The sequence below is a fragment of the Branchiostoma floridae genome, chromosome 8 (assembly GCF_000003815.2).
Source record: "Branchiostoma floridae strain S238N-H82 chromosome 8, Bfl_VNyyK, whole genome shotgun sequence".
NCBI classification, from domain to species: domain Eukaryota; kingdom Metazoa; phylum Chordata; class Leptocardii; order Amphioxiformes; family Branchiostomatidae; genus Branchiostoma; species Branchiostoma floridae.
Window position 1 is genome coordinate 1,336,842 of NC_049986.1, and position 12,611 is coordinate 1,349,452.

The following is a 12,611-nucleotide window of genomic DNA, read 5'->3' on the forward strand; positions in this document are numbered from 1 at the left end:
GCCTTTGGGCGGCAAAAATTTATATCCAGAAATTTGAAAAAGGCCTGATGAATCTCTATCATGAGCTGAAGACCCGTGCCTACCCACATATTTTTTTCCGTTCCAAGTCCATTTGCCGTTCCCTTCCCCTTACAAATAAAACGAAATACGGGTCAGAGTTTGAAAAACGTTTTGAAGCCAGGTTGGCCGATGGTAAATCTCATCTAAAGCGCTGAATCAATAAATATGTGTACAAATTTAGAGGGGCGCGATGAAAGAACAGAAATGATCAAACACTCCCGAACCCGGCTCGGCAGATTACGAATCAAGCACGCTACCGCTGTCGCTTCAAAAGCTCAGAGCTCCGGGGCAAGGACGGTAGGCGGTACTAGTACTTGAACCACTGTTACACTGCTATAAGAAAACAAAGGAGAGTAAACAAACGGAAAAGTCTTCAGCATCTTTGAAAAAAATCCATTCTGTAGGATTCTGATTTGGGTGTTGTTGTTTTTTATTTTGAATATTTTCATCCATAGCATTCTGCTGTTATTAACTATAAAAAGCTTTAATTTAGGTAGCCTGGATACCAGACCCCACCTTGTTGTCAAAACTATCTATCGTGTTGGTAGATAGATACGATAATCGGATATTTTGAGATCAGGCTGGGGTCTGGTATCCAGGCTAGAATCTACGTTGCGCCGAATTAGATTTGGTCGGCTCGGTGCTAACCGGGTATTTTGAACCCTGTGGACTGTTGTTGGTCTTACTTGTTTATTTCTTATCATCACGTACTTATTATTACTCGTAGGAGCGGGCTATATGAGACCCTGTTGATATAGATCAAACTCAAATCGCGGAAATGACGCGGTTATTAGGCTTGGGGCAGTGATGTCCTATAGGGGGGGGGGGGATTATTCACAATTTTGAACTTGAACTAAGGTTTCATGTACCAGGAGAGTGAGTTTCTGCTCCCCAGCACTGCTATGCAACCTTTCATAAACTTTAAAAAATGTATGGAGTGGGCTTTTCTTTACTAAACTGTGACGTCCAATGCCGCCAGGTCTGGCCCTGACCGCCGTGGGAGGGGCTCTCTCAATGGTTTCACGACAGGAGTATTTTTGTTTGTTTTTGTCTTAAAAAGGTCACTAGTCAGAATAAGGTAATTAAATCTTCCAACCTCTGATATCCCTGTCTCGTATATACTTATATTCATCTAACAAATGGCAACACTCTAAATACAACATCATTACAAATGCATCTCTTTATTGAAAAGGAACGAACATAAGTCAATACGGAGGCCGTAGTTACATGTATGCTATCTCTTACACAATATGGAAGAACACGTCTAAGCTGCTAGTAACTATTAATCACATAGAGTTCGACGCAATAAAGAGATTACCCTGAATTTGAAGGTGGTATTGCAGATAAATTGAACCATGTCTATAGTTTTCTCAAAGTTGAAATGTGATCTTGACCCTTGAACCGTGTTCTATAGAGAAACGTTTATAACTACTGAAAAGGTATCCACCCTATTTTAATGTAAAATCTTTATTCTATGCATGTTTAGCATGATAGATAGTTCCATTAAGTCCCCTTTACAAATCAAGAATCAGCACTAACAAACGCAGCGAGCTCTCAATTACGAGGAGGCGTGGCCCTGATGCCGACGAACAAATGGCAGAGTTTCTTCGTCGGCATCAGGGTCATACCTCCTCGTAATTTAGAGCTCGCTGACAACTCGGCCGAGCTAAATTCTTGATTTGTAAAGGGGACTTTATGATTCCTTTCGCCAAACCTCGGACCTACGACCATTGCAAACGCACACCTTGATCTTTTCTTCTGAAAGGAACGAGCATGACTAACTTTGTGCTTTCAACATGTTTTATATCCAAAACAATATTGGGAAAACAAGTCCTATACAACTAGTACAACTGTTCACATAGAGTTAAACACAATAGATCGAAAACATAACTAAACTAAAGATGAACAGTTTTTCTGATGAACAACTTATAATTTCCTTAGTTTCTTGAAGGTCTAAGTATAAAGTGGTCTAGATAATGTTAGTACACTGTACGCCTATCTATCTCACCTATAAAAGGAATATGAGTTTTTCTACCGTAATTGCGCCAAACCTGGCACATATCTACACAACACTATGTAGTGTAGGTTACAGTGAGATTACAGTTGTAATAGGAGTTACGCTGAAGATACAAACGTGGCTATATCCTGCCGATAGTTACTAGTGAACGGTCTTCCACTACTAATGTAATTTAACGTGCACACAAGACACCTTGTCTTGTCCAGGCGGAAGCATACAGAAGTTACTACCAGGTAGTGAGCAGAGCTATCGGTTGTGTCCGGTAATTTAATGTCCCATTGTTTTCCCGCGATGTTGTCGAGAGTAGTGTAGTCACCGTCTGCCCCAATGTTGAATGTTCTGCAGAATGTGTCATCCATACCAAGCAGTGCTTTATCAAAACACAGCTGAACTGGCCCGACTTTGAATGTCTTTCGTCGGCCGTTTTTGCTCAGGCTGTCCTTCTCCCTTCTGATACAAACACCTATGCTAGTCTTTCTTAACATCGACTGGTAGGCGCGGTCGCCAGCATTCCGTATGCTGGAGTCCACGGCTCTGTTGAGCGCCTCTTGGCCTGTCTTCTTGCGCAGAATTGTGAACTGTCTGCTACAGCCATTCACACTCTCTACATCCAAATGACGGGCATTGCAGGTTAGAGTACAGTCGTCTTCCATGCCTGTCAATGTTCCAGCCTCAGCTTTACACTTCTTCAGTGTTGCTGTTACAGTCCCGTCTCTATTGTATGCTAATTTCAGCAACAAAAATGGCACTGTTCCTAGTGAATAGACCTCACCACAACAGAGGAGGACTCCATCTTCGCGCAGGTGTTGGTCTAACTCTAACTCACGCAGTGTTGACGGCAGGGGAGTCGTGGTTTGCTGAGACTCCGAGGTAGACAGGGTTTCACTGCTGGCCTGGGCGGTCGGTTCATTTTCTGTTTGTACTGTGGCGTCTGTCACTCGTCGTTTCTTCGCTCTAAGCGGAGCACTTGCAGGTGGCCTCCGTTTGGTTCTCACAGTGTTCTGTGTTGGCTTTGGTTGGAGCTGGTTGAACCTCACATAGCAAAGACTGTCGTTGTCCACTTGAGGTTGGGCTTCTGTCTGCAGTGCCAAGCGCTCTGTGAATGGGTCCACCCACACAACAGTGCCACTTCTCACCTCGTCATTCTCGGTGAACCAAACGGTATCTTCGGCGATTATCTTTGAGACATCTACCTTACACTTGTCAGGTCGTCTCCGCTTGGTGACTGGAGGCGACTCGATGCGCTGCCGCACGTATGTGGACTTGACTCGGTTGTTAAACTGATTCCTCCAACCGTCAAATTTAACTGTCAGTGTTCCATCACTGTGGACTGTCTTTACGGTCCCGTTACTCCAAACACCATTTTCGTCTAGAGATTGAATCAGTGAACCAACACAGACGCTAGAGGACAGTGAGGCAAAAGGCGTCATGTCGGGCGTGCTGAGGGTCAGCTGGGTGTCTATCTGGGCATGAGCAGAAATTTGCCGAGAGTCGGAGGACATACTGTCGGGCGCACACGGGGCCAACTGGTTTTCTTCCTGGGCGTGAGGAGAAGTTGGCATAGAAGCGGACATCATGGCCGGTGCACTCGGTCAACTGACGGAGATTCACACGAGCCTATGTACTTAACCATAATGTTTCAGTCTACAATACGGGTGTAGGGGTGTGTTTGGGCGGAAGGGGTTTGTTTTTAACCGTATAGCAGATCAGACCAAAATGTAGTGTGGATAAAACTATATATTTTGAAATCATCTTGTAATACACTCTCTGATAGTTTTATGAGTTGCGTTATTTGTCCTTTGGCAATTTGTAGTGTCTTCCATTCCCCCTAAAATGATTTCTTTTTGGTACTTTCCTTCGAGGACCAATCACGATGCGTGCTGGCGGGTCCGTCAAATGTTTGCATTCTTGTGTATTTATTTTTACTCTCCAAGCAGAGGTTAAGCTCTGATTGTTTTTGACGTTTTTTAGTCGTTTTTATCGGGCTTTCTATTTTGTATTGTATCTTGTAACCTAGATTTTGCCAATACAAGATACACTACAAAATAGCCCGATAGAAACGACTAAAAAAAAACGTAAGAAAAAAACAGCCGGAGCCTAATCTACTAGTAATCATTTTTGCATTTCTACGGTTTGTCTGAGGTAGGCGGGGCCGACCGCTCTGACTGGCGCCACCTTTTCCCGCCAATGGCGACGTACGCGTTTGCTATTGGTCAAGATTTTTGCTACGTCATAATCTCGTCAGAATCTACATCATAATAGAGTGAGGAACTCAAATACTTTACAACGCAGTCACAGGTAGAACACTTCCAACTGACTTTCGCCATGGCGCCTATCTCAGAGGAGAGAAAAGCAAAGCGGAAAGCGCGAAGACGAGTTAAGAGAAGAGAAGTTGCTGTGGAAAGAGAGATGCAGCTCCAGGCCGAACTGGAAAATGCGCAGGCGAAGCTTGCGGAGAAGGAGAAGGAGCTAGAGGACAGCCGGCTGGCCATCATGCTCAAGGAAAGAGAGATTGACAACATGAGGTTCACCTTGGCCATTCAACCGTTCATGCCAAAGCTCCCCAAAATCGACCTCACCGATTTGGCTGATCCAGCCAACGGCCAGTCCTGTCTGGGCGAAGGGAGCTTCGGGAAAGTCTATCTAAAGAGATTGCGAAGTAAGTTGACAGTTGTTTTTATTTCTTTCTGTGGTAAAGAATTTTTAGATTCATCTGGATCAGATGTTCCATTTTATGCCACTTTAAAGGCCATTTACACAGTTTCTATAAACAATACAGTAAATCGTACAAAGTAGCTGCAAAATGAGCAAATTTATGCCGCAGATTGCAAAAAAAATATCGGAAAAAGTATACTAATGCCAAATTATATCAACTACAATATCAAAGAAGATGTGAAAGAACAAAAATAAAGAGTCTATTTTTCGGTATATAATCATTTATTTGACCTTCCTGACCACTTAGGCATAATGAAGGCAACTTTCATTTTTGGTCAATTTTTATTTGCATGCTCGCATCAGTTTTGGTGTTCCCAGAGGATGTTATCTGTTATGACAATATCAAAACAACATGGCCTTATATAGCTATCTAGTCTGTGATTAGGGATTAATCAAACACGGAGCCTTCCTTTTGTGTTCCAATCATAGACACGTCATCTTATGTAAACTGTCTTGTCAATGTACTAATTAGTCCCTTTGTCTGCTCACAAGTGTTTCCATATTTGTCTAATTGCAGACGTAACCACTTATGCCACCAAGTTAACCTCACTTGACCAGTAACGTGCACAGGTAATCTGAATTTGTTATTATTGAAAACCATAATACAATTGAAGCTTTGTGTGTAACATACAAGTTACCAGCACCTCAAACTCCAGTTTTGCCTCCACAAGTATATGTATGTGGTATATATTTTTAGTAAAACAGCACAATGTGGTTGCACTCTGTGAATTGTCAACTAAAAATAATTTCGGAGGTTCGAGTTCTGTTGCATTTTGCCTGGAAATATCAAAATCATGCGAAGACCTACAATGTCACCCAGATGTACTTCCCTTTCCGCCGTACACGGAAATTCCCACCGTACCCGCTGAAAACTATTGTCGTACCCTGCCGTCCTGTCATTTTATGCCGTACCCATTGGCCGTTATCGCTCTAATCTCCTAGCCTCCTTCACGGGCCTGCGTCTCTGAGGGCCATTGGCGTAAGTATTTTGGGGGTGGGGGTGGATTCGTGATTTTTAACCAGGAATACGCCGGGAAAGAAAAATGCCGGGAAAGCTAATAACGTTATACCGGGAAGCTTGTTACTCTCCAAGCAGAGGTTGAGTCGCGGAGTTACAGTAGTAGTCGGATAATTTTAATTACACCGGCTCTCCTCTTGAGAGGAGCACCGGTGTAGTTTTTCCGACCACTGCTATATCTCCGCGACTCAACCTCTGCTTGGAGAGTAGAAGCTTGTACGGGCCCCCACAAAGCTCAAAAGAGTATAGCCGGCCAAAGGGAGTCGCTTATACAAGGAGGTTACAATACATTCCATGGCCGGCTTCACTCCTCTGCTAGCTTTTGATACTAGTTTATGCTACCGTAGGATCTGCTTGGAGATTATTATCGCTCGACCACAAGACGTACTCACGTACTCAAATGAAACTCGTACCTATACCCTGTAGTCTGTATCATGATACGGCAATGATACACGGTCTCATAATAGCCCGTGCTCTGACCGCAAAACATTCCTGACCACCACTCTGCCACTGAGTGACCTTGTACCAACCTCCTTGCTTGTACAAATCAGGCCCAATCTTGAGTACATTTCTGCAAACTTTGGTGACTACAAGCGGTTTGGAGAGAAGCCGGGATCCCGAGTTAGGCTAAGAAGTAAGGTCACATTTTCACAAAGGGGCCCGGTCGGGCAGCTTTCGGGAATGATAAGTATGATATAAAAGACAGCCACAACACAAAACGGACTGAAAATAATTCAACAGCATGCATTGTGCATATTTATTGCCATAAACGTAAATTTTTCGTTTCCGCAAACAGTCCGGCCGGGCCCAGGGTAGGAAATGTGACGTAGGCCTAAGTGTTGTCAAGATTGGACACGATTTACAATTATAGTATCATGCCTATTGGCAGAGCGGTAGCTAGAAATGGCAGCCAGAAAATGTGCTACATGCGATCGTGTATCGTTGCCGTCACGAGGTATTTTGAAAGAAACGGACGGCGGGAATTTATTACTGATTACGGCGGGAATGTTTGGGTACGGTGGCAACTACTGGGTGCAGTGAGACTTTTTTAAAATAGCGCGCGCGGCGCTACGGCAGGAATTTCCTGGTAACGTTACGCCGGGAAAGGAGTTACAAGGGGTGATATATGTGACTTCAGCTACAGCTAATTGTTATCCTACACATGTAAAATATTACAAGGATTGTGCTTGTCAGTCTTCAAAGGTACATGTAGTACAAATTAATCTGAATTGGCTGCTTATGATATAGGCAAGGAGGTTAAAGAAAGAGATTCTTTAACCTCCTTGATATAGGTATCATCTTTGATAAGTTATTATTCCCTCATTAATACTTTTGACACTTCATTTGCTTGTAGGTGCCAACAACAGCTACGTTGCTGTGAAGGAGGTGGCCCCTACCAGTGCGGCTCGCTCTGGTCTGCGAATGGAGGCGACTCTTCAGGCTAGGGTCTGCCACAAGCCGTGGTTCCCCTATGTTTTCGGGGTGAACCTGGATGTGGCAGCGCCCATTCTAGTGCAGGAGTTCATCTCCTGTAAAGCAGGATCTGTAAGCGCTGTGACTCTGCTGGCTGCCCTGAACGACCAGGCCTTGCTACTCCTCAAGACCTACCAGTTTGTGTGGATTCTGGTAGAGGTGGCAAAGGGCCTGGCCTATTTGCACGCCGCCAGAATCCTACACAATGACCTGAAGGTGGGTATGCTCTATAATTAAAAAAAATATATATCATCTCTTTTTATAACCTTATTTGACAAGAGGGTCATACATATTTCACAAGATAGCCAAGGGGTACTATCAGAAGAGCCTGAGTGCCAGAAAACATTACAATCTCCCATCCCAACCTCTGCTTGGAGATTTTCAATTGCAGGTTTACAGTGAGTGTACATGTAGTTCAGGGAGACAAACTAGCTTCATGCTATGCACCAAATGTGGATACTTTAATAATAAGTCTATAATTGGATATGACATTGTCTTGATGGGCAAATAAAGTAAGTCCTTTTAGCTGTGTATCTTATCATGAAATTAAGAAACATTAACTTTACATTTGGGAATATTTGGTTGTGATCATGAACTGAAACCCAGTTGGACATTGATTCTGTCTGTGTACACATTATCAAATTACTGTGACACTGGCCAGATGTTCATCACTGATACACCTTAAGCTCACTGCTAATGATTTGTAGGGTAAAGCCTTCTGAAAACATCAAAATGAGAGAATGCGAACTTGTTACTGTCTAAAAATGTTGCCCTGACAACTTCTCAATCCTGTCAATGACATATGTTTATCTATGTTTTTATTGTTTCAGACTGACAATGTGATGGTTGGACGTGTCGGTAAGGATGGCATCAGGGCCAAAATCATTGATTTTGGGTCTGCCTGTCTCCTTGACCGTCCATCATCCTTCACCATGTCAGGGACCATGTCGTCCCACATTGCTCCAGAGGTGGCCAGAGGAGGGAAGACCAGCTGCTACTCTGACGTCTTCAGCTACGGAAAGCTGACCGAAGACGTCGAGAAGGCAGTGAGAACAGGACACCTCCAGACTATCATCACAGCCTGTGTGCACTGTCCACTAGCTGAGAACCGGCCCAGCATGGACAATGTAGTGAAGATGCTGGAGACAGCATGCCACCACTAGGGGGTGCAGACAACTACATGGCGTAATGTTATAAGTTATACCTTACCCTCCAACAACTCGACTTGTGATGCATACTTTCTCCAAAGGTTGCAGTCTAAGATTGTCCGTCTTAGTGTAGTTTATGGCCTGCCCCTGGGGTGGGTGCCCCTAGGAGCCCATGACATAGCTGTTTTGGTTGTTCTTTTGTTGTTCTTTTGTTATATATTATACCATATATTTATATAGTAATCTATTCGTGTATATATCAGCATTTCTACACAGTCCATTATACGAGAGTACATTGTTTTTGGGAGATGGAGTAACAATACAATCATGAGCAAGACATGTTCGCTTGTAGGCTTTTACATTTTGTATATCTAGCATATTTAACCCTCCATCCTGGTTTACATTTTGTATATCTAGCATATTTAACCCTCCATCCTGGTACTATATATATATCGCTTGTAGGCTTTTACATTTTGTATATCTAGCATATTTAACCCTCCATCCTGGTACTATATATATATATCGCTTGTAGGCTTTTACATTTTGTATATCTAGCATATTTAACCCTCCATCCTGGTTTACATTTTGTATATCTAGCATATTTAACCCTCCATCCTGGTACTATATATATATATCGCTTGTAGGCTTTTACATTTTGTATATCTAGCATATTTAACCCTCCATCCTGGTTTACATTTTGTATATCTAGCATATTTAACCCTCCATCCTGGTTTACATTTTGTATATCTAGCATATTTAACCCTCCATCCTGGTACTATATATATATCGCTTGTTGTAAGGCTTTTACATTTTGTATATCTAGCATATTTAACCCTCCATCCTGGTTTACATTTTGTATAGCTTGTAGGCTTTTACATTTTGTATATCTAGCATATTTAACCCTCCATCCTGGTACTATATATATATCGCTTGTTGTAAGGCTTTTACATTTTGTATATCTAGCATATTTAACCCTCCATCCTGGTTTACATTTTGTATATCTAGCATATTTAACCCTCCATCCTGGTACTATATATATATCGCTTGTTGTAAGGCTTTTACATTTTGTATATCTAGCATATTTAACCCTCCATCCTGGTTTACATTTTGTATAGCTAGTATATTTAACCCTCCATCCTGGTACTATATATATATCGCTTGTAGGCTTTTACATTTTGTATAGCTAGCATATTTAACCCTCCATCCTGGTACTATATATATCGCTTGTAGGCTTTTACATTTTGTATAGCTAGTACTGTACTGGTACTATATAGTTCAAACACGTTTTTCTCTTCAAGTATCTTATCCGGTTTGCCTTCCCAAAGGAAACCGAAGCAGGGTTTTTGAATAAACAGTTTATAACTTGAATATTTCTTCTGCTTGTTTCTTTATGTATATACACTTTGAACAATACAATCAAACTGTTAGGCCCTGGAAGTTAAATGCATATGCGTACACTCAGCAGAATAATCTTGCATCATCCCAAGCTTGTTAAAGTGACATTTATAGCATGAGACAGATATTCTTAAAAGTCAAGTCATTGTCAAATTGGTCTTTGGAGCATCTAAACAGTCCTCTTATAAACAGTAAGGTTTAACATCTAGTTCTATATTGGATATTCTCCAGTTTCAGCCACTACTATCCCCACGACCCAACCTCTGCTTGTACAATACTACTGAGTACGCTATCACACCAGACTAGGCTTTGATTAAAATGCTGAGAGAGAAAATCACAATATGGTATCATTTTCTTGGGTGAGCTAGACAGTACCCTTCCAGCATCTTCATAACATTATGCTAGTGAGGCATCAGGTTAAATGATATTAGAGTTCTAAGACTGAGTCTTTTAAGGGTCTTTTAAGAGGGATAACATGTTCAGAGAGCTGCAATTTATTTTGTCATGAATGAAGGAATTGGACAATTTTGGATTGCCCTACGTCCAATCCAGATCTACCCAAGTAACGTTGCAGTAAATGTCAGGACAAGTTTGCAACCTTGTACCCAAAAGTCCAACAGCTGACATCATCTGCCCTGACATTTCCATTGAACTATCTGTTACCACTGTGCAATGGAAGACATTTTTCTTTTACTCAAAACTAGTTAAATGAACCATTGACTCATCAAACAATTTATGCCTTATCTATTGTACACAGTAGAGACAGAAAACCAACTTCAGAATATATGTAAATGATTGTTCGGAATGGAAGGATAGTTAACTAGCGTATGAATACAATGCACCGTATTACGAACCATATGAAGTCCATATGAATTTGTATTCAGAGATAGGATTATACATGTACATTGTCAAGCTCCTACAAAGTAAATTAATTAATCAAATCATGCTACACATATATGCTAAGGCATTGATTGTATTATAAAATCAATACCTTTATTACACACCTTGATTTCCCAACAGAGAAAAATGTACTGGACAGCCTAGTCCTTAACATAGCAATGTGAAATGTATCAAACCTACAGTGTCTTTGTCATAAAATGACAAATTTTAAGTGTAAATGACCTCTGCTTGGAGAGTATTGGTTTCTTAAGACTGTAAGTAGATACCAAAAATACAAGTCATATTTCCAGACACATACTTCCAAGCTAATTCAGCTCATCAACTAATGGTTCCAAAAGAATTTAGTATCTTTAGTGACATTAACTTCAGTGTGTCGTAATTTAGGCCTCAGATTTTGTACAATTTCACAGAGCCCTGTTTTGTGTAGCCGTTTAGTTACACACTGCCCTCCCCTCAATCACTCACTTAAAAACATTGGCAAAGCAGTAACTGCTGGGCTGCCTACATGTACTGTCACTGGAAAGCTGAATACCAGGCTTGTTTCTGATCAGGTGTGCTTCCTTTCATTACTTTGCTACCCATGCAGATTTCAGAATAAGTTTGCAGCCTTGTGACCTGACCTATAGAACTGACATCATTGCTCTTAGAAATGTCCTGACTCATGTTTTAGTCAATGTCCTTTTGGTTCATCAAAAAAAGAATAATTTCAACCACCATACTGTATCAGTATAACATTGATTGCAGAGACTAAAAACTCACTGCAAGAATTGATCGCATTTATCACTCATTCTCATTGAAATGTCGAAAATGGCATTTTTTTGGGCGAAAAACAAATCTATTTTCAGTGAAAGATACATGGTTGTTTAGGAAAATTCCTCTTTTAACCATAGCCAAAAAATGGTAACTTATTATTTTCGGTCCCATTGGTAATGCATTACACGGCAGGTAACAAACGTTACTGGTAACGTTTGTTACAACAGTAGACTTTACCCTGTTTTTTTCGAAAGGACTCATCTTATTGACTACATCATTTAGGTATAAGTGGACGTCCCTAGGAACATTTAAAAAGTGGGCACCATTTTTACACCAGGACAAATAGAAAGCTTTGACAGCATCGAACAATGGTAACGTTTGTTACAGTCATTTCTGTACAACATTTTGTTACGCAAGGTGGGATACAAATGACAGTCAAAAACCCTTTCTTGTTTCTTTAGAAAGCCAGAAAAACTGTTCAGCGTCACAAAAACGGTCATTTCTAGTCTTATACGTGGATAATGTAACCATGGCAACCATTGTACTCCTCATGGTGGTAACGTTTGCTACCAAATCTGGCGACAGGCATAAACCACCTCACACAGCCTCCAAGATCCGAGTGACAGGAGCGATCTGACGTGATCGGGCAGAGGGCCTGGTCAGCTGGTTTCAGCTACCGAACAATCATTCTGGGAACTGAATTGTTAAATTTTTGGCTACTATTTCATTTATTCGTTTCTTCTCAGGCGACAGCCCTTTTTTAGGGGGTGAAATTCCACCAGTGGCTATAATAATCTTCTAAGCCATCAACCAATACGAATGTTGTTGTGCATTTTTTGTAAAACATAACAGGGGTTGTGAAGAATGAAGGAACCAGTGATGTTGTCTATAATTTGCCCCTGGCGTAAAGTCAGGCGACAACATTTTCACATTTAAACAGAACGAGCCTATATCTAAATGGTAGTTCCTTGTAGTCGATGGTTAACTAGCCTTATACAGGTTCAAATATTCAGGTTAATACAAATCCATATTTGGAGAATAGACTACACATGCCCCTAAAAGTAATTTCATTTATCTATTTATTCATTCATTCATTCATTCATGCAACATAAAAATGCCACAATATTGACTG

The 12,611-nt window shown here is 41.3% G+C and overlaps 1 protein-coding gene across 1 annotated transcript; it reads left to right on the forward strand.

The window, feature by feature from the left end:
- Positions 1-4,379: 4,379 nt before the first annotated feature.
- Positions 4,380-9,282, forward strand: LOC118420500 (probable serine/threonine-protein kinase At1g01540). Its single transcript, XM_035827332.1, has 3 exons — positions 4,380-4,736; positions 7,165-7,499; positions 8,114-9,282. The coding sequence occupies exons 1-3, from the start codon at positions 4,403-4,405 to the stop codon at positions 8,444-8,446; spliced, it is 1,002 nt and encodes a 333-aa protein (XP_035683225.1). The 5' UTR covers positions 4,380-4,402; the 3' UTR covers positions 8,447-9,282.
- The last annotated feature ends 3,329 nt before the right edge of the window (positions 9,283-12,611 follow it).